The sequence below is a fragment of the Dendropsophus ebraccatus genome, chromosome 1 (assembly GCF_027789765.1).
Source record: "Dendropsophus ebraccatus isolate aDenEbr1 chromosome 1, aDenEbr1.pat, whole genome shotgun sequence".
NCBI lineage: Eukaryota > Metazoa > Chordata > Amphibia > Anura > Hylidae > Dendropsophus > Dendropsophus ebraccatus.
This window is the reverse complement of record NC_091454.1, coordinates 114,803,079-114,825,973: the sequence shown is the minus strand read 5'-3', so window position 1 is coordinate 114,825,973 and position 22,895 is coordinate 114,803,079. Positions and strand designations below refer to the sequence as shown.

At 40.9% G+C, this 22,895-nt stretch overlaps 1 protein-coding gene across 2 annotated transcripts in view; it reads left to right on the top strand.

Moving 5' to 3' along the window:
- Positions 1-22,895, top strand: part of TBC1D22A (TBC1 domain family member 22A) — a 407,989-nt gene that overhangs the window by 143,864 nt on the left and 241,230 nt on the right. For both annotated transcript variants that reach the window (XM_069976977.1, XM_069976986.1), the window contains exon 9: positions 500-612. In XM_069976977.1, coding sequence (XP_069833078.1) covers positions 500-612 — 113 coding nt within the window. The remainder of the gene's footprint in view (positions 1-499; positions 613-22,895) is intronic.

Genomic DNA, 22,895 nt, shown 5'->3' with positions numbered 1-22,895 from the left:
GTTTAGCCCTGATAATCTTAATTCAATGCATTCCTATGTACACATTGTGCATCTAATATGGATGACAGTGCTGCAGGTATCTGAAGTAGTATGACGCCTCAAACTGTTGTTTGCATCAACTAACACAGTAGATACCTCTGTTTATAACAACAGGCTTGAGATATTATTCTTAGTAACTAGATGAGGAAAAAGCTGGTGTAAATTGGGTATCTTATTAAACTAAGCACACATTTTAGTCATTTTCCTTGTACATTCAAAATATGCTTATGATATGTGTCAAACTAGCTGCTCATGTGGAGACTTCAGTGTTAACTAATAAAAAATGGTCTGATAGAAAGACTGCTTTCTTCTAGCTACCAATGTTATTGATGATTGTCGTAGATCACTTGATTTGTGCCCCCCCCCCCCCCCAAAAAAAAAAAAACCCGGTTGTACATTACCTGGCTTTATGAATTTGCACACTTAACCCACTTCACTGTCTTCTCTCTCTATATTTTAGCTGAAGAAGAAGAAGTGGAAAATGTTGATGTTTCCAGTCTGCCCGAAGAGGTGCTGCGGAACATTGAAGCTGACAGTTACTGGTGCATGAGCAAGTTACTTGATGGCATTCAGGTAAATTGATTCCCCCTGTCTTCGTGCATTCTCTATAACTGATTTATTTCATGAATTTGAGCTACTGCTGGGACTCTGAGAACTAAAAAAATGTGTAAGCTGAGAAATAAGTACATAAGGGAAAACCTGTTCCATTGAGGAAATCTGTCGACATTTTATCATTACTGCTGGCTTATGAAATGACAAATGCGTTCACTTACAAAACCTACTTGCACTGTGTAATACAGGGCTGGGGTTCAAACCCTTGGGATATTGCTTTCAGTCTCAAGGTATTAGTTAAGATGGCATTCAGTTGCTGGTAGATCAGATTGTTTGTTAGAGTTAATTTGCAGATCAGATTTGGAGTATCTGTCCCGTGAAAAAATTACCTGACATCACAGCAAAGTAGCAGATACTTATTTTGTGAGTGGCTTATAAACTGCATGCTCACCTCAAACAGCGTGTCTAGATTTTCCTTTTTCCATAAATTAAATCCTCTGTGCACCTTTGTAACCATTTTATCCATTGTATCTAAAGTAAAGAATTAAACAACTGTGCATCTTGCTTTGATTAGACATATCCCTCTTTTCAGTGTATATATTTTTTAGGCAGTTGCGAACAGAACATTGAACCAATGTTTTTTTGGGGGGTCATGATCAGCCATTTTATTCTGGGAGGTATAAGCAGGCACCAGTGGTATCTGGCTGCGGCCTACCCCTCCCTCCCCCAAAGTCAACACATGAACGTGTGCCAAACGTTCATGCATATGGAGATATTGACAGAGATAACAATGTGCCAAATTAACATTTGGCTTACAGTTACTGAAAGTGTATAGCTTAAAGCGACTCTGTACCCACAATCTGACCCCCTTAAACCACTTGTACCATCGGATAGCTGCTTTTAATCCGATATCTGTCCTGGGGTCCGTTCGGCAGGAGATGCAATTATTATCCTAAAAAACAACTTTTAAACTTGCAGCCCTGTGCCAAACTGCCGTGGCCTAGAGTGTTTATGCATTAGGCTGGCACAACCTTTCTGTCCCTCCTCCCCACCCTTCTCATCATTAGGAATGCTGCAGGCAGATTTTCTCCTATTCATCACCTGTGTGAGCACGGCACATGGGCTGGATTGTTAAGGCACCTGTGCAGTTTTTACTGCAGAGGATTAGGAAAGCGGGTGGTGAGGAGGGACTGAGGGGTGGTGCAAAGTTAGGGCACAGATACTCCAAGCCACGGCCGTTTGGCACAGGGCTGCAAGTTTAAAAGTTGTTTTTTAGGACAATGACTGCATCACCTGCCGAATGGAGCCCAGGACAGATCTTGGATTAAAAGCAGCTCTCCGAAGGTACAAGTGGTTTGGGGGGGACAGATTGTGGGTACAGAGTTGCTTTAAGACTCTGTCCATACCTCCAGTGGAAGGCTGTGATATATCCTATATAGAGGCCTAGGTTAATCATTTGCTGCCACTGTAGAAATAAATTCAAAAAAGTGTCCTTCAGTAAGGCTGTTAGGGCGGCACCATCCAATTTATCCAGCTTTTGGTAATAAATTGATTCAGTTGCGCTCTTTGATAAATTCAGCAGCCATCCATAGTATGTAGTAGAGGAAATGCACGTCACTTACCAAATTAAAATGTTAACCTTTATTTTTAGCTTCACAGCGGGTACAAGTAGGACAATAAGGGCGAACCATCAGGATAGGAAAATGCTTCTATATAATTTTAGGAATAGAAAAATAAAAATGGATGTCTGACATTGTGTCTTTTCATTTCTGTATAGTCCACAAGCTAAACACACATGTATCACAATTAGAAAAAACAGGCACATTTTATGACTTCTTCCATAATCTCATTTAGGAGATGTAAAAATCTGTCAGTTTTCCCCACAAGTCTAATCGGTAACTTAGGTAGTGGCAGCAGAGGTGCCATGTCACCTTTTATTGATGCCACTCAATGTAAAGACAGAAAAAAAAAATATTTAATAGAGTTATAACACAAAGTTAAATAAATTTTATTTACATAAAAAAATATTTAAAATGCCGGTATACCCCTTTAAGTATAATTAATTAATTTTAATATGAAAATAAGCTGTCTGTTTTGGAAGATATATGTATGTGGCAAATGGAATACATGCACAAGCTTTAACAAGTGCATTAACCCTTTCCCGCACGTGGACGTAACTGTACGTCCTCGTGCAGGCGCGGGCATTCAGAGCGGGGCCGTGCGGCCCCGGGTGCCTCATGTAGCCCGGGGCTGCGGCTATTAGCGGGCACGGTCCGATCGCCATGCCCGCTAATAAGGTAATCAGATGCAGCTGTCAAAGATGACAGCACTTCCCTGGTGTCTAGTGGCAAAGATCGCACCCCCGGGAAGTTGTCCTGGAGGAGCGATTTCCGTTACTGCTGCCCGCCGAGGACCGCTCCAAGATGGCGCCGTCCCTGGCTCGGCAATCGTCTGTTTTCGGCTGCAGCAGCCGAAAGCAAACGAGTGCCCATCTCATCGATCTATGCTGTATAACTATATACAGCATGGATCAATGAGTGATCAGTGCACTTATACTAGAAGTCCCCCAGGGGGGCTTCTAGTATAAGTGTAATTTTTTTTTAAAAAAAGTGATGTTATTAATAAAAAGCCCCCTCCCCCTAATAAAAGTTTGAATCACCCCCCTTTTCCCATGTTATAAATAAAAATAAACAAACAAACATGTTTGGTATCACCGCGTATGTAATTGCCCAAACTAATAATGAATCACATTCCTGATTTCGCACGGTAAACGGCTTAAGCGCAAAAAAATTCCAAAGTGCAAAATTGTGCATTTTTGGTCGCATCAAATCCAGAAAAATTGTAATAAAAAGCGATCAAAAAGTCGCATATGCGCAATCAAGGTACCGATAGAAAGAACACATCATGGCGCTAAAAATGACACCTCACACAGCCCCATAGACCAAAGCATAAAAGCGTTATAAGCCTGGGAATGGAGCGATTTTAAGGAACAGTGGGGCCCCTCTATGAACTCCCCTCGGTATAACAATATGGAATGGTGTGTGTTCTGTGTGTTTTACCATGTTGTGGATGACTCTGGACCTTCTTTCTGCACAGGCAATCTAAGCAGGGAACCACTTCCCGGACAGCTGTGACTGTTATTATCTGAGAACTAGCATGACACGCCTCCATTCTAGCTGCGGGGGCGTGTACAAGTGACAGGCAGTAATGTGGGCGGAATAATTAGCATGAGGGGCCGTCGATGTGGGCAAAGAATTCCAGCACTTGGGCGTGACTAACAAGTGCAGAGGATGATGGGTGATGACATGGCCAGACAGGAAGAAGCAAGATTTACAGCCTGGAGGAAAGGGGGGACTGTATGGACAAAACAGTGGTATAGACGGCGATGAATCAGTCTGATACAATGGTATGTTAAGTTCATAGCAAGCTAAGAATTAATAGTTTTTTTTAGCAAACGCTGGATAACCCCTTTAAACTTGAAGCCCGTGCCAAACAGGAGTATCTGTGCCCTAACTTTGCACCACCCCTCCGTGCCCTCCTCCTCACCCTCTTCATCATTAGGAATGCCACTGGAACATTTACTCCATGCTGGACATTGCACAGGTCCTTAACGATCCAGCCCATGTGCCGGGCTGTCACAGGTGGGGAATAGGAGGCAATCTGCCTGGAGCAATCCTAATGATGGAGGAGGGCGGGGAGGAGGGACAGAGATGTTGTGCAAAGTTAGGGCACAGATACTCCCGTTTGGCACGGGGCTTCAAGTTTAAAAGTATTTTTTTAGGACGATACCTGCATCACCTGCCGAACGCACCACAGGACAGATCTTGGATTAAAAGCAGCTATCAGAATATACAAGTGGTTTGGGGGGAGGGTCACATTGTGGGTACAGAGTCGCGTTAAGTCCCCTTAGTTGACTATAACATACATACATACATACATACTTTAGATTTCTCACACTGATCACTGCTATACCATAGCATAGCAGGGATCAGTATTATCTGCGATCTTCTGATAGAGTTTGCCTGTGGCAGAAGACTGAAGACCTGACTGCACAGAGGAGGGTAAGAGACCCCTGGCATTCAGGCAATGCATTTGGAACCCCCGCAGACATGCTGCGGAGGCCCCAATCGGTATATGACAGGAGCTGCTCCTGTCACTTACACTTAAAGCACGGTTGCAGTGTTTAAGGGTTTAATGGCAGGGGGGGGCATTATGGGAAGACTTGAGTTTTTTTTATAGAAGTAAATTACAAATCTATATACCTTTCTGACACCATTGGTTTGAAAGAACCAGATATTCACTGTACAACCCCTTTAAGGGGTTAAAATCTATGAGCATTTGCGTCTATGTGAGTTATTTATATGAAGAAGAAATTGCACTAGAACAGAAGGCAAAGTGATGTAGTAGGCAATGCCCTGCTAGGAAAGCTTGGGTCCTAGCTTTCATGTTAGCGTTTCATCCGGATTATGCTCCCTGCCATGTGCAGTCATGGTTTGAGGACTATGAAAGAGCGTTTGTGCTGCTGCTGTGGCCTCCACTTACTCAGCTCATAGTCTAATAAAGTATTGGTGGGATGCGCTAGAGAAGTAAGTCTCATCCTCAGAAAGCCCACCTTCCAACAGGATCTAAAGAATATGCTAATCATGAACCGTAATCTGGGCAGTACAGAGAGTATGTATCAAAGAGGACAGAGAAGGAAGCCTGTGGGGTTTCTGGCTTTAATGTATCTATCTATCTATCTATCTATCTATCTATCTATCTATCTATCTATCTATCTATCTATCTATCTATCTCCTATCTATCTATATATCTATCTCCTATCTATCTATATATCTATCTCCTATCTATCTATATATCTATCTATATATCTATCTCCTATCTATCTATCTATCTATCTATCTATCTATCTATCTATCTATCTATCTATCTCCTATCTATCTATCTATCTATCTCCTAGGACAGCAAGATATTATAAAAAATGAATAACAGAATACAAATAAAATTATTGACACTTAACGCTTAGAAAAGTAGATATAGCCCTCATTATTGGAAATATTTTTATATTTAGCTTAAAAACCCATTCGCACAATGTCTTTGCTTTCTTATGTATTATAAGTCCAGCCATGTCTTCTCCTGGCTCCTCAATGCTATTCCAATCTCCGAAACATCACACAATGATTAAACTGCAGACATCAAGATTCAGGGTGTAAAGTGTGTGCACATAAAAGTGTGCCTTTGCTTTACATAGATTGCCCTAAAGCTATTGTCGGTTGCAATAAGTGGCTTCTAAAGAGCCAGTAACTCATTCTGTCTGGCTTGCAACCTGCTGCCAGCTCTACAATATAGAAAAAGAGATATCCTTTTTAAGTAATATACAATGTCACGTACTAATGGTATCTTTGATTGAATCTATCACAGGCTGCAGCATAATGGTGACTACACAATGTTTACTTCTTTATTTGAACTGCCACCCTAGAATGGCAGGCTACAGTATACATGCTAGGAGGACCTAATGCTCTGTAAATGAGAGCATAGACTGAGACCCACACATATATTTCTTACTTGTTAGCAATGTCTGTGCTACCTTACATGGATATATTTACATGTACATAATACATTGCTTAGATACATACTTTTCTGAGCTGCTGCTTTGTAAAATTGCAGAAGCTTACTCATCTTTTAGGCAATGAGCTGCTTCTCCCTCATAAATAAATCTTGAAGCAGATATATTAAATATTCACAATTTAACTTGTACGTCAGTTTCCAGTACTTATCAGCGGCTGTATGTCCTGCAGGAAGTGGTGTAGTGGGGGGTATTCTCTCTAGTCTGAGACAGTGCTCTCAGCTGCCATTTCTGTCTGTGGGAAGAAATTTCCAGAGCAGCAGCAAATCCCCATAGAAAACCTCTCCTGCTGTCCAGACTGGAAAGAATACCACTTCCTGCAGGACATACAGCAGCTGATAAGTGCTGAAAGACTTGAGATTCAAATCTCTGGCACTTTCTGGCTTGAGTTGATTTTTTTTTTGTGAAGTACCCCTTTGATATTGTTTCTCCTCTCCTTTTACCCTTCATTTTAAAAATGAAAATTTTAAATTTCCCTTCCAACTTGCTTAAATTTCTGAAAAACAACTAAGAAATTTATGGGGGTAACTAACATACAGGCCACACAAATCCACTTCAGAACTGAACTGGTCCTTAATAAAATCTGAATTTGAAATTTTCCTGAAAATCTGAAAAATCGCTGCAAAATTTCGAAGCCTTCTAATATCCTAAAAAGTAAAAGGACGTTAACCAAATGACATCACAATAAAGTAGACAGTAGATGTTGCAGTAATAATTAGTTCATGTGACATGATTATCTTTCTTAGGAAAAGAGAATTTTGAATATAAAGAAATTTTTCAAAGTTTTGGGCAAATGTGGTGTTTTTAATTAAAAAAACTGCTGCGTGTATCAACCAAAGTATACCACAGACATAAAGAGGAATATGTCACGAAAAAAACAGTCTCAGAATTAGCAATGGTCCGAATCTGCCGAGGTTCGGGTTCGTATGAACCCGACCGCTCGGCATCAGATTCCCGCTGTCTGCCCGCTTCTTGCAGCGGGTGGATACAGCGGGAGGACCGCCTGGAAAACTGGGATACAGCCTATGGTTATGGCTGTATCCCAGTTTTCCAGGCAGTCCTCCCGCTGTATCCACCCTCTCCACGGAGAGGGCTGACAGCGGGAATCATTTCCGAGGGTTCGGGTTCGTACGAACCCGACCCGAACCAGGTTCGGACCATCCCTACGCAGAATAACTGCGATAGTTAAAAGCATTGCAGAGTTATCACTACATACAGAGAGACAGGTCAGATTTAAAAATTAGGCCCTGGGCATTAAGGCCAAAACAGGCTGCGGAGGCAAGGGGTTAAAGGGGTTGTCATGATATGGCAGGCCGTCAATGTCTAATCATAGGGGTGCCAACCCCCTGCTAATAAGCTGTTTGGGGGTGGAGGTGTCACTGTAGTCGCACCCATATTGAACAGGGGCTGAACTGCAGTAACTTGTGCCACCACAACGCTATAGACTCTGCAAGGCTTCCCTGCCTATTAGGCATTTATGTGGATAGGTCAGTGATGGCCAACCTTTTCAGCTTTGTGTGTGAGTACCAGCCAATAGTCTACTGTCTCTATTAGGGACAGTAAACTCTACCCCACCTGACCCCCATCACCACACACATTACCCCACCTGACCCTTGCACACACTACCCCACCTGACCTCCTTCCCTCCCCACACACACTACCCCGCCTGACCCCCTCACACACACACACACACACACACACTACTCCACCTGACCTCCCCACACACACTACCCCACCTGACCCCCATCCCTCCCCACACACAACCCCAACTGAATCATCCCCCAACCCCTCCACACACGCTACCCCACCCGAACCCCATCCCCACACACACAACCCCACCTGACCCCATCCCTCCCCACCAACACACTACCCCACTTGACCCCCATCACTCCCCACACACACTACTGCATCTGACTCTCCCCCCACACACTACCCGCTTGACCCCCATTCCTGGCGCCGGGAGATGACAATGGAGTGCGCGTCATAAGGCAGGAGCAAGGCTGGGCTGGAGCGTGGTGCCGACATCCAATGGGAGTGTGCCGGGTGACGTCCCTGTAGCTCCGTCCAGGTGGTACGTGAGATGGGGAATACGCAATGAGGTTAGGCCACACTGTAAGTGCGACCTGGTCAATGTAATTTCGGAGCCGCAGGGGCTGTTCTGGAGCTGGCATGCGGCCACATACTTTTCTGTATGTGGCCGCATGTCAGTGCTGACACGCATATCATAGGTTCGCCATCACAGGAATAGGCCATCTGTGTTATAAATTATACACCCTGACAACCCCTTTAAGTAAATGCCAATGATGCACATTTTTTATTAGTGGTTAGCACTGTAGCCTTGCAGAGCTGGGGTCATGGGTTCAAATCCCACCAAGGGCAACATCTGCAAAGAGTTTTTATGTTCTCTCCGTGTTTGCGTGGGTTTCCTCCGGGTACTCCGGTTTCCTCCCACACTCAACACATACAGTTAGGTGAATTTAGATTGTGAGCCCTAATGGGGACAGGGAGCATTAGTTGGCATAACTATGTAAAGTGCTGCGGAATCTGTGTGCGCTATACAAATAAAAGCATTATTATTATTATTATTATTATTATTATTATTATTATTATTTTCCAAAGTGGCTCCAAGAGATAATTTCAACCTAATATATGATTACATGACATTACAACAGTTTATAATATTGATATTATATTAATCACTGGAGATGAGTGCATGAGGAAAAACTGGGAGAATTGTCTAAAGCTTAAAACATGGTAAGAAACCCTTAAAAGGAAAATAAAAGAAAGGAAGCAAGAGGAAATATTACCATTGGAATGAGCACACAGAACTGTACATCTGCAGATCAAACTACCCAGAAGCCATAATGGGCATATTGATTTGCTTCCTGGAAGTCCAGCCACACAAACCAATGAGCCTCATTTTCTGCTCTATATCTTCCATTTGTCTTTTACGTATAGAAGCTGCAGAATCACGTTTTCAGGTTCTTTTTACTGATGGTTGTACGAAAAGATATTTTCAGAGTTTTAGCTCTTCTATTGTACACATTAGTGGTGCCTGGAAGGGCTATAGAAGAATAAAAAAAAAAAAAAACCTGAGTAAAGTTCACATTACAATTGTGGCGTCCGTTTATAACAGACCCTTTGAAACTGTGTTGCATTTGTTTTTAAGCACATGCTGTGCAATTTTGCCTTGAATATTAAAGAAATATTAGAATTCCTGAGTAAAAGAATTGTGTATAAAAGTCCAGTGTAAGCAAAGTCTGACTGCTGTTTCTATTCCTGTTAAGTCTGAAATCTGCCATTTCACTGCCTAAATGATTGCAGTAAATACCCTCTTAATCCTGATAAATTGTTAACATACAATACAAAAAGTTAATTTTCTCCTAGTAAGAGAAAGTGGAAACGGTACAGCAAGTGTGTCCCGGCTTTGTTACTCAACCAGTTTGGCTTTAGGCCACACCAGGAGGGGAGTCTTAAGTGTCCTCTAGGTCATTACCACTCCAGGATGTAACAGCTGGACTTCTGCAACTAGGGGGCACCAGGTTGCTCCACAATTTTTGTCCCAGTTTGAGCAGTAGCTGGTTTCCAAAAACCAGACATAGTCCAGGGAACAGGGCGAGTATGCATGGTCAGCAAGCTGGGTTGTCCGCTGGAGAGTCAGGGCATGGTCCTCTTCCCCATGTACCAGTCTGCCATCTGCCTTCATGTAATGTGTTTGATCTTATAATGTTCTTGTTTGTTACCCCTGTCGCCTGTATAGCGCTGTGGAACTAAGGGCGCTTTATAAATAAATAATAATATTAAAAATACCAGAGATGAGACATGTATTGTAGTCAGACCGACAAAGGATCAGGCCAGGGAGCTTCAAAGGAAGGTCAGGCAATCCGAGTCAACAACAGGAGTGGCAGCCATTACAAAATGTGCTACTATCTAATGGTCTGCAGTAGGCGCAGACTTTGATGAAAGCCCCCTCAAATTCTTCAGACAGAAGCTAAAAAGGGGTCTTTCGGCTTTGTTCTGTCAGTACTTGAAAATATGAATTGTGGAATAGTGTCTAATGGAGGTGTAATAAATAAACACACTCAATGGGGATGATTAGCCATCATGTTTCCGGCAGTAAATTGTTTTTTTTTTTTTTTTTTTTTCCACTTTCCCCGTCTGTTTAGTGTTTTTACATTTGCACTAAAGGTGTGTGACACAATTTTTCCAAAAGCCCAACAAACTTGTCATTTTTGTCTAAAAACTCACCAAGTGGGTGTTTCATGGGTGTGTCCTTTAAAGTTCACCACAACCTACAGATTTATTAAGCAATTATTTTTTTTTTATAAGTTTTTCTATTATATAAACCAGCCACTTCTAGTGTGGCGGGATTGTCTGGTTTTAGTTTTGTCCTGTGAAAAACCTTCTAGATTTGCATAGGGCATGCGCGACATTAATCTATTAGAAATTAAATAAATACAGACTAAAACGGTAGCATAGCGACTTGACGCATTGTTAGTAAATGATGCCCAGTGTATCAATTCAAATGATCCCATTTTATTACCCTGTAAGACATCAGTCCCAACTAGGGATGGTACGAACCCGCCGAGGTTCGGGTTCGGCTGAACCCGAACGCTCTGCATCAGATTCTCGCTGTCTGCCTGCTCCGTGCAGCGGGCTGATACAGCGGGAGGACCGCCGGGAAAACTGGGATACAGCATATGGCTATGGCTGTATCCCAGTTTTCCAGGCGTTCCTCCCGCTGGATACGCCCGCTGCATGGAGCGGGCAGACAGCGGTAATCATTGCGGAGGGTTCGGGTTCGTACGAACCCCGTCCGAACCAGGTTCGGACCATCCCTAGTCCCGACCTCTACTTATCATAGGCATCAGATGCTTTTCCAGAATTTATGTTAAAAGGTAAACAAATTTACAGTATGAACCCATACATACCCACAATACTTACTAGCATTCTATTGTTTATTTAAAGAAAAAAAAGTGATGTTTACTGTGGGTAATTAACCCCTTCAGGACCGGACTGATTTTGGACTTCAGTACCAGAGCCCATTTTTTAAAATCCAACCTGTCTCACTTTATGCGGTTAAGGCTACGTGATGCTATAACTTTTCTTACTGATTCTGAGGTTGTTTTTTGTGACATATTGTACTTTAGGTTAGTAGTAAATTTTGGCCGATATGCCAAAAAACTTTTATGAAAAATGCTATTTTTTTCATAAAAAATTTCATGAAAAATAATAATTTCATGAAAAAATGCAAGTGCTATGGCCTATTAAGCACAAGGAGGGAAAAACGAAACCGCAAAAATTAAAGTTGGCCCGGTCCTCTAAAGGTTATGGAGAGGCCATCATAAAGATGTGTGGAGACTTACAGACCATTGCTGCTTCACTGAGAAGTCTGGGAAGAAAGGATATGCAAAATAGCTCTCACACCTCTTGGGCAAAGAGATGTCCCTTCAAGTCAAGTCTCACTGATTGAGACTCTAGTGCACCCTTAGGGAGGGTTTTCCTTAGAATTTTTAGTTTTCTAGCAAAGTAATCTCTTTGGATGCTCGTAAAGTGGGATATATTGTTAAGTTCAGCAGATTGCTCCATGGCGGAGATAACTTAATAACTGACCTATTAAGGAAAGATGGTATGAGACCAATCGGCATGTGTGATGGGGGGTGTTTGTTCTCCAAATTCTTATAAAAGTAATTCTGCCAGATATGTAATGTACCTGTGAGGACAGGGCCCACCCTTGAGTCTCAATCAGAATTCATTAAAACATATCCCACTTATAGAGACAGCTCTTGGCTGGAATGTTACCTTGATATGGAACAATTCCCTAGAGGCCTATTCTCTAAAGTCTACAAAAATCTCCTATACCATGAAGCTATAAGCAAACCTACTTTTATTACGTCATGGGAAAAGGAATTAAACGTAACATTCTCCAAATCTGCAATCCTCCAAATCTTTAAAAATTCCCATGGCCTTTCTAGATGCGTTAAAATCCAGGAAAATTCCTTTAAATTAACTACCAGGTGGTATAGGACACCATTCTTATTAAAAAAGATGAACATCTTGGCAGATGATAACTGCTGGAGATGCAAGGCGCACCCAGGGAAACTTTCACATATCCGGCTCACTTGTCCGAATCTCCAAAATTATTGGTCAGAGATACTTCGCCATATTTATAATATATGTGGAATTACAGTCCCACTGGAACCCTCTCTTATCCTTCTTTGGGTCCCTACCACTTCATTTACTCCCGCTTAAAATCAATTAACGACTCAGCTACTCAGTGCGGCTAAACTACTCATTCCGCTTCACTGGAGAGAGGAGCTTTCACCCACGGTGACGGAATGGATAGATAAAGTTCAACAAATTTCCCGCCTAGAAGAACTCTGTAGCTGGGAAACGGGTGTACATGAGAAATATTTGTTACTCTGGGGACCATGGAATAATTTTTATCAGAAATTTCTATCTACAACCACAAATACGTAAGATTTTAACATGGTGACTGCCACTTGATAAGACTTGTTATCAACCTCTGTAATCTTTTTTCTCTTTTTTGTTTTTCTACACCTCTAACATTCCTATTTTACTGCCTTATATATAAACTCTGTTTAAACCTGATGTCACAGGCTTTATAAAATAGGCACGACCATATTTTTATTATTATTACTAGTTATTAGTTCTTTGTTTAAGCTATATCCAAGGATTTATAAGTATTATTTAACTTACAACTTCTAATTTGGATCTGGATCTCTGTTTATGACATGTCTCTTGTCATTATTAAGTCTTCAGCACAAAAATGTTAAAAAATTTGGAAATTGTTATAACCTCTTTTTCTCTGTTTATATTTTGGAGATCGATGTGCTTAAGTTTACTGTAATCGATTAATGACATTCCTGCTATTCTTATCTTTTCCACAATAAAAATTTGTTTGGAAAAAAAAAAAAAAAAAGTCAAGTCTCACTCAGTCATAGGACAGAAATTCTGTAGAAAGTACATAATGTATATGTATTAGGTATTTTGTTGACTAGACAATACAGAGGTGGCGGTAAAATATAGGATAGGATTGCTGATAGAGTAAATGCTTTCAAAAGGATGCCTGGTGGCTTTACTAAAAACTCTCGCAACACAAGGGAACATTCCAGATCTATAGGGCCTGATGTACTAGACCTTGGTTACAAAGCTGTAATAACAGCATATGAATAGCTTAGTGCTATAATCAACATCTATTCTATACCCAGTGTATATGCTGCATTGTGTTCATAGAACAACCTGATCGTTTTATCTAAGATAATATAACAAAAATCTAGTGACGTTTAACACTGCTGAATGACTTTAATACTCTGAATTGTTCCAGTACTGTAGATTGCAGGCTTATACTATGATACCGAGAAATGTGACTTTCTAGCTTAAATGTTTGATGCTTAGACCTTTCTCCAACAAGCCATTAACATGATGTATGCGGCTTGCTCTTATCTTAGTGACTGGTATAGGATAGTTGCCTGACTCAGTGATCATGGTCTCTTTTAGTTTATGTTGGTTTATGTTGGAAGAAGTAAATGAGTGATTATTGCTGAGAACATCCTTTCAGCATTTTCTCAGCGTTTGCAGTTTGCTACAATTAGTTTGCTGCAGGATTGTTAGTCAAGGTCCTTTGAAAAATAAGATTGGCATTCATCTATATTCTCAACCAATAAACCCCTGGTCTCATCATAAAATGATTGAATGCGTTATTGACAGCACCAACAAAGTAAAATTATAATGACATTGAGATCTTTATTTTGCTACACTTTAAAGAAAAACAGTCATCCATCTTTTACACTGCTCGCATTGATTGAAGATTGTCTTACATGACAAGAGGCTATATAATAAATTAATATTGTCCTTGGCGATATCACGTAACTAATAAACATAACTGTGAAGGCCCTTCTACTGGGTGGGGGCAGAGGGTATATATTTTATGTTTATAATAATGGCTTTCTCTTGTTCTGCTGTTATTTTCCGGGTTGAATCATCTCATTCTTTAACCCCTTTGAGTCTACAATTATATATTTAGTTTTACAGTTTGGTAGCTAATTGCTTTTTACTGCACATTGCAATTCCTTGGGCTAGCATGTTTTAGTGATGATTCAGTTTTACCAATATGATAAAGAGAAATCCTGAAACATTACCACGCTTTCTTATTCCAGGCACACTTTTATGAAACAGTCTCCATAAAACTTGAATACCACAGTTTCATGCCATAGCATGCCCATGATGCCGACTGGAGGTTTCCCCAACACGCACAAAACAATGCACTTTGTGTACCAGGCAGCTTATGTGGACCTGCTGATCTACTGAACCAGATTGGCTTTGGGCCACAGAGGTAGCAGAGTCTAAGTGCCCTCTAAGTCTTTACCCCTTATTCTGCTCGAGGATGTGGAAGCTGAACTTCTACCGTTAGAGGACACCAGGTCGCTACACAAGTGTGGTCCTGGCGTGGGTAGAGGCTGGACCTTCAGACCACAGTGCTGGTGTGAGGCATCAGAGAAAATGATGAATAAGCGTAGTCAGCAAGCCAGGTCATGAATGAGGGAAACAGCATGGTACCAGGGATGAGGCAGCAGTGTAGTCAGTAAGGTGCAAGATCAGGGCAGGCAGCTTCAGATGCAGGTTAGCACCAAGGAAGCATGCTTTAGGCAGACAAGCATAAGCCATGGAACAGGCAGAGATCAGTATATGTGAAATAGCAACATGCTCCTGAATAAGAAACAAAGGGCAAGACAGAAAAGTAGAAAAATATTTGCTGATGAATAGAAGTAGGTTTTATGATAAGGAAAATGATCTTTGCATTGTTTTGCCAGCTTGTTTATGATGGTGCTATGCTTTGTTTACTTTAATTGCTACAAGTATGGCTGAATAATACCGATAATTAGAATCTACCATCTGTGTACCTGTCCTAGCAGAAACAATCATGGTTTTCTCCCCTTTGATCAGGTTAAACAGGGTTCCATGCAGCATCATTACAATCTAGTATTGATTTCTCTTTAGTGCTGTGAATTAACCAAATGCACATTATTAAATGTTCCATTTACTTGGCCTAATGAGCTCAGGACTTAAAAGATCCCCCCCCCCCCCCCCCCCACCGAGGCATTAGTAAATTGGTACAGAATCAGAGTATAAAGCCTTTCTGATGGACTTGTGTAAACTCTTTCTTTTCTACTAGGCATCTTGTACATTCCGTTCAGTACTGTATATAGCTGTACATATGCAATTCTGTTAATTAGTAACCTTTTCAGCTGTAAGGAGGGAATAATGAAATCGGCGCATTTTTAGCTTTGACTTGAAATCTGGACATTCAGAAAGGCATAGAGCTCTAGAGATTTCATAATTGGTCACTGCTAACTGCAGCTGCATTCACCAACTTGCTTGTTAAACTTTGAGAAAAGTATATTAACACTTGAATGAAAAATGCCTGTATTGAAATATCTTACTGTACACTAAAATTTAGTAACTATAAAAAACATATATATTTTCATTTTTCCTGTGTGATCTCTAAAATATCTAGTATATTGCCTTTTTTCCCCAATCAGTTACATCCATTTGTTGATTGGGTGCAACTAACACACTCACAATTTAATGTAGAGTTGACCACACCATGAAATGGCCTTAAAAAGTTTATGATGGTTGGAAAGAGAACTGAAATCTATAGAGACAGTGATCTTACAAAACTACTGACCAAGAGTTGTAAACTTGCTTGGTATCCCAAAGGTGGGACCTTTTACCTTTTTATGCATTTACAACATATGCTGTGGATATGCCCAATCCTTCCTCCCCCCTGAGAGATAAACTGCTGTTATCTTATGTAACACTGGCTCAAGGGCACTTTTAGAAAAGTTTTTTTGGGGGAATTCTTTGTTCTAATAGGATCCTGCTCTCAATGTTAATTGTACTGCTCAATCATGGAGCAATGTTACGCAGGTTTAAAAGCAACCACAAGCTGTTTATCAATTAAAAATGTTACTAGTTTCCAAGAGTGATGTTTATTTGGTCATGTATTTTTTTCCCTGTACATCAATTATACTTGAGACTGCACAAAATTTAAAAGATATTCATATCATGTGCAAATGTTTTTTATAATATCAAATAATATTTAAGAGCCAGATGCACATTTTATATAGTTTTCGGCATGCACTGTTGGAGAAGAAAAACAATGTGGAGGGGTTGCGTTTACGCCACTCTTCGCCCTATGGTAAACAGATGTGTTATCTATGTTCCTCAAGTCAGTACGGTTACAACAATATGCAACTTGTATAACTTTTATGTTATCTTACTGCTTTTAAAAAATTAAAACCTTTAACCTATTTTTTTGTGCCATCATCTGTTCTTTCAGTCGGTAGCTTGCTTGCATATATATGACTTTTTGATCCTTTTTATTTCATATTTTCTATATTTGATGTAACCAAAAATCGACAATTTTGCACTTTGTCATCTTTTTGCGCTTACGCAATTTACTGTGCGAAATCATGAATGCTATAATTTAACCCCTTAGTGACCGCCAATACGGCTTTTTACGGCGGTCACTAAGGGTCCTTATTCTGCTGCCATCAGCTTTTTACGGTATTTTTTTTCTTTTGTTCCTTGTAAAATTAAGAAATTTCAAACTAAACGAACATATTATTGGAAGAATTGGAGTTTTTCACTTTTACTGTCTTCTTTTGAATACTTTCCTGTAATACCTGTGGGGTCAAAATGGTCACCACACACCAAGATGAATTTTTTGAGGGGTGCACTTTCAAAAATGGGGGGACTTATGGGGTTTTTTTCTCTCTGCTGATACTACAGGGGCACTGCAAACGCACTCAGAAACTTATTCAGCAAAATCTGCATTGGAAAAGCTAATTGGCGCTCCCTTCCTTCTGAGCCCGGCTGTGTGCCCATACAGTGGTTTACGCCCACATATGGGGGGCCGTTGTACTCAAGAGAACCTGCGTTACAAATTTTGGGGTGCTTTTTCTCTCATGTTCTTTTTGAAAATGAGAAACTTTAATCTAAACGTATATATTATTGAAAAATTTTAATTTTCCATTTTTTTTTCTGCCTAATTGTGAATACTTTCCTCCAGCCCCTGTAGGGTTAAAATGCTCATTATACCCCTAGATTAATTCTCTAAGGTGTGTAGTTTCCAAAATGGGGTCACTTATGGGGGTTTTCAGGATACCAGACTTCTAAATCCATTTAAAAAAAGAGCTGGTCCCTAAAAAAATCAGTTTTGGAAACTTTCACGAAAATGTGATAATTTGCTGATAAATTTCTAAGCCCCGTAACACCCTAAAAAAGTTAAATATGTTTACCAAATTATGCCAGAATAAAGAAGACATATTGGTAATGTGACTTAGTAACTAATTTATGTGCTACGACGTTCTTTTTTTTAGAAGCAGAGAATTTTAAAGTTCATAAAATGCACACAAAGTAGTGACCAAATTTTGCCACTAACCTAAAGTGCCATATGTGACGAAAAAACAATCTCAGAATCGCTAGCATACGGTAAAGCATCACTGAGCTATAAGAGCATAAAGTGAGACAGGTCAGATTTTGAAAAATTAGCCTGGTCATTAAGGCCCATACTAGCTGCAGCACGAAGGGGTTAAGAGTTTGGGCAATACGAAACATGTTTTTGTTTTGTTTTTTTGAAAATGAGAAAAGGATGGTGTACTGCACTGATCTATGTAATTGCCTCTCGAATACTGTGGGCTGCTTGGGGCCTTAGAAGACAAATGCCGAGCTGGGATCAGCGTCATTGCAGCGCTGACTCCTTGCCCAGAAGGTAGCATGAAAAACCCCCCTCACAATCGCATTGCGGAGGAAAGTGTGTGTGTGTGTGTGGGTGGGGGGGGTATTGTCATCCACCTGCTAGGCACAAGGGAAGGCTTTTTTAGGGGCATTTAATTGCCGCTGTCGGTTTTGACAGTCACATTTAAAAGGCTACCTAGCCTGGCACAGCGATCAGCTATGCCTGTTAATGGCCGGGATTGGCGCTACTCTAAATCTCTGTATCAGTACTCTAGCATGTGAAATCTGGACTTTTGCATATAGAGGGCACCAGGTCGCTCCACAAGTGTGGTCCTGATGTGAACAGCAGCTAGTTCCCAAGAACCATTCATTGTAGGTGCAAGTCACTAGGGAACAAATCGAGTATGCATGGTCAGCAAGCCGGTCGTCAACAGAAAAGTCAGTGCAGCACCAGTGATGAGACAAGTAGTGTATTCAGACAAGGACCAGGGCAGGTGGCTTCAGACGCAGGGTAAGACAGTACGAGTAGAGATAAACAAATTTACAGTACAAATAAAGCCAGCTGCCTTTAAACTTCATGCCACTCCACTCCGGGTGCCTGGAAAATGGGTCCAGTCCTGGGAAACTTCACCCAGTTTTACAGGACTGGATCCAGCTTTTCCAGGCAACCAAACAGAAATGAGCAGCTCAGAGTTCAAAGGCAACTGGGATGATTTAACGAAGTGCTTTGATTTGCTTGTACTATAAATTCGCTCATCTCTAAATACAAATAATAGGAAAAATACACGGTACAGGCAGGGGTCACTCATTAAGCATAAACCAGAGAACTGACACAGGTCACAATTCACATAGAGTCAGCAGAACTTTGTTTGCAATCCAAACGTCCAGTAATGCTTAGGCAGGGAAAGGGCTGCTGTAGCTAGTTTAAATAAGCATACAGTAGGTGGTTCTTGATTGGTAGACCACAGTAGCAGGTAGTGACTCAGGAACAACTTAAAATTAGAGCTGAATTCCTAAAAGCAGATGGTTGGTAAAATGCCATATAGACATTATCTAATGACCAGAAATAGTGCCACTCTTTATGTACGCATAGGTCAGCTTATCCCTGAAAGGCTACCTTAACCCCTTAGTGACCGCCAATATGGCTTTTTACGGCGGTCACTAAGGGTCCTTATTCTGCTGCCATCAGCTTTTTACGGCAATGGCAGAGAATAAGGCTGCGGGGCCGGGACGGCCCCCACCCCATCCCCCCAGCTACCGGAGGTAGCTGAGGGGTTGGGGCAGTGTGTGGGGTCCGTCCCGGGCCCCCCCCCCCTTACCGACGATCGCCGCTATTAACGTTATAGCGGCGGCCGTCGGTAAAGTGGATTACCGGTGCCGCCGCACACCCCAAAATGAATTCTCTGAGGGGTGCACTTTCCAAAATGGAGTGACTTATTGGGAGATTTTACTCTGCTGGCACTACAGGGGCGCTGCAAACGGACCTGGCGCTCAGAAACTTCTTCAGCAAAATCTGCATTGAAAAAGCTAATTGGCGCTCCTTTCCTTCTGAGCCCTCCTGTGTGCCCATGCAGTGGTTTATGCCCACATATGAGGTACCTTTTCACTCAGGAGAACCTGCGTTACAAATTTTGGGGTACTTTTTTTCTCTTGTTCCTCGTGAAATTGAGAAATTTCAAACTAAACGAACATATTATTGGAAGAATTCGAGTTTTTCATTTTTACTGTCTTCTTTTGAATACTTTCCTGTAATACCTGTGGGGTCAAAATGCTCACCTCACACCAAGATGAATTCTTTGAGGGGTGCACTTTCCAAAATGGGGTGACTTATGGGGTTTTTTCTCTCTGCTGACACTACAGGGGCACTGCAAACGCACCTGGCGCTCAGAAACTTCTTCAGCAAAATCTGCATTGGAAAAGCTAATTGGCGCTCCCTTCCTTCTGAGCCCTGCTGTGTGCCCATACAGTGGTTTACGCCCACATATGGGGTACCGTTGTACTCAAGAGAACCTGCGTTACAAATTTTGGGGTGCTTTTTCTCTCATTTTCCTTTTGAAAATGAGAAACTTTAATCTAAACGTATATATTATTGGAAAATTTTAATTTTCCATTTTTTTACTGCCTAATTGTGAATACTTTCCTCCAGCCCCTGTAGGGTTAAAATGCTCATTATACCCCTAGATTAATTCTTTAAGGTATGTAGTTTCCAAAATGGGGTCACTTATGGGGGTTTTCAGGATACCAGACTTCTAAATCCATTTAAAAAAAGAACTGGTCCCTAAAAAAAATCAGCTTTGGAAACTTTCACGAAAATGTGATAATTTGCTGATGAATTTCTAAGCCCCGTAACACCCTAAAAAAGTAAAATATGTTTACCAAATTATGCCAGAATAAAGAAGACATATTGGTAATGTGACTTAGTAACTAATTTATGTGCTATGACTTTCTTTTTTTAGAAGCAGAGAATTTCAAAGTTCATAAAATGCAAATTTTTTAAATTTTTCATGATATTTTGATGTTTTTCACAAAAAACACAAAGTAGTGACCAAATTTTGCCACTAACATAAAGTGCCATATGTGACGAAAAAACAATCTCAGAATCGCTAGCATACGTTAAAGCATCACTGAGCTATAAGAGCATAAAGTGAGACAGGTCAGATTTTGAAAAATTAGCCTGGTCATTAAGGCCCAAACTAGCTGCAGCACGAAGGGGTTAAATAAAAGGTAGACTTTCATTTACATCAAACCTGATGAACATACAAAGGCTGTGTGTGTATACAGCTTTAGTGTGTGTGTGTGTGGGGGGGGGGGGTACTGTCTCATTATTGTTTTCTGGTGTTCCACCAATGTTGGACTTCCTGCTGTGAATTGTGGACAAGCCAGACATGTGACTTATTGTCTCAGACTGCATAACCCATGTAGCCCTTACCTAAGATTTTTGCCATGTAAGGTTGCGTTCACAAGTACAGGATCTGCAGCAGATTTGATGGTGCATATTTGAAGTTGCAGATTCAAAGCATATCAAATCTGCTGCGGATCCTGTACGTGTGAACGCAACCTAAACCAATCATCATCTGTAAATTATGCACAAATAATTCTTCACAAGGGCTGACATCAGACATATGTTTACCAAAAGTGTGATCTTCAGTGCTAGATTTTGTAAGCTGACCATAGCTGAAAGAACATATGTTTCGTATCATTGACCTCATTCATTTATTTCTCATTGTGTGCAAGCTTACTGTTTTTACTGACCGTTTTCTACCAGTTTAGTCCGTCAAATTTATGTCATGCCCATAGGACTTTTGGCGTGTTGTGACTAGTGTTGAGCGATTTTGCTGAGGTTCAACAGTATTAGAACTCTTAGCATTTATCTCCCGGTGGCCATAGAACTTGAATGGCGTCCTAAAGAGTCCTGGAATACATGGATACAACCATAGACATTCAACTTCTCCAGCCACTGGGAGTCAAATGGCTAACATTGGGGTTCTGAGAACATTGCCAAACCTAAAGTTTGGGTGTCCATTAAAATTCCTATGAGTATAGCTAGCCTTAGAGACCTTAGTGATTGATAGCTGTGCTACGACACCCCTTCCCCCCTCCCCCTTGGAAAATTGTTCTTTCTAATGCTACTGAGAGATTTCTCTTTGTTTTCTGAGAAAATTAAAATACCACTAGACATAAGTAAGGGCACTATTCCACAGGACGCATAATCGTTTGCGATAAACGATCCAAACGACCGCGAAAGACCTGAAATCGTTCACCCATTTACATGGAACGATAATCGTTACTTATGATTGTTCTTGCGGTCGTCTTGTCGCTATTGCGTTTGTCACTACTGCGAACGACCGAACGACGTCTTATTCAATGCGAACGATTTGTGAACAAGCATTGATAAAAATAGGTCCAGGTCTTGTTAAACTATCAACGATTTCTCGTTCGGTCGTTAATCGTTAACTGCTATTCAACCGATTGATTATCGCTTAGATTCGAACGATTTAATGATAACCTGATAATCGTCCCGTGGAATAGGGCCCTAACTTTTTGTTGAAGAAACTGAAATAAATTTTCTACTTGTGCATGCCCCAGGCGTCCTTCATCACAGCTGCAGTTTGGACAGCGGGTAGCACCAAGCAGATGGAACATTGTTAAAAGATAGGGGGCGCCATTGCAAAGAAGTGCATTTATTAACCACCAGCATACAGTATATTTCAAATTACATTTTATTTACAAAGCCGTATACAGAAGTATTTTTGGAAAACCTATTTTACTGAGTACATGCAACTTAGTGCTGTTAATCCAGTATATTACACCACCTCTCAAAAGCATCCATGTTTAGTCTGCAGAAAATGTGTGAACCCTGCTGTTAGCATCTGAACAGATTTTTGTCATTCTTGTGGCCTTCATATTACATTGTGTTTACTTTTTATTGCATGTATAAGGTTTTTATAGGAAAAATAAGTGTCAGGTTTATCCATATAGTTATTTTCGGAATATTTAGATGGCATAAGAGAGTGCAGTATTTATATATTGCTCCCTTTGCAAATAGCATGAAATATCATCTGAAGCAGTGTCTTCAACTTAATTCATACAGAGGCAATGAGGTAATAATTCTATAAATATTCAGTGTTGTTCTGTAAAATGAGACCATCTTCACTGTGACACTTGAAATAAAAGATGATGAGTACAGATAATAAAGCTTTGTATGTATTATCAACATGGCGCCAGTAGATTTGGGGCACCCACTGTAAACATTGACAGATTTTGCATTTCTCTCTTGCTGAGAAATCTGGACTAAGGCACTAAGAGCTTAATGATGGGGAAAGGAGTTGATACTCTGCAGGGGGCTAAGTCTGCTGTATTAACTGCAATTAGGTATATGGTCCCTAATGCTTACAGACAGCTGCAGGGCAAGAAATAA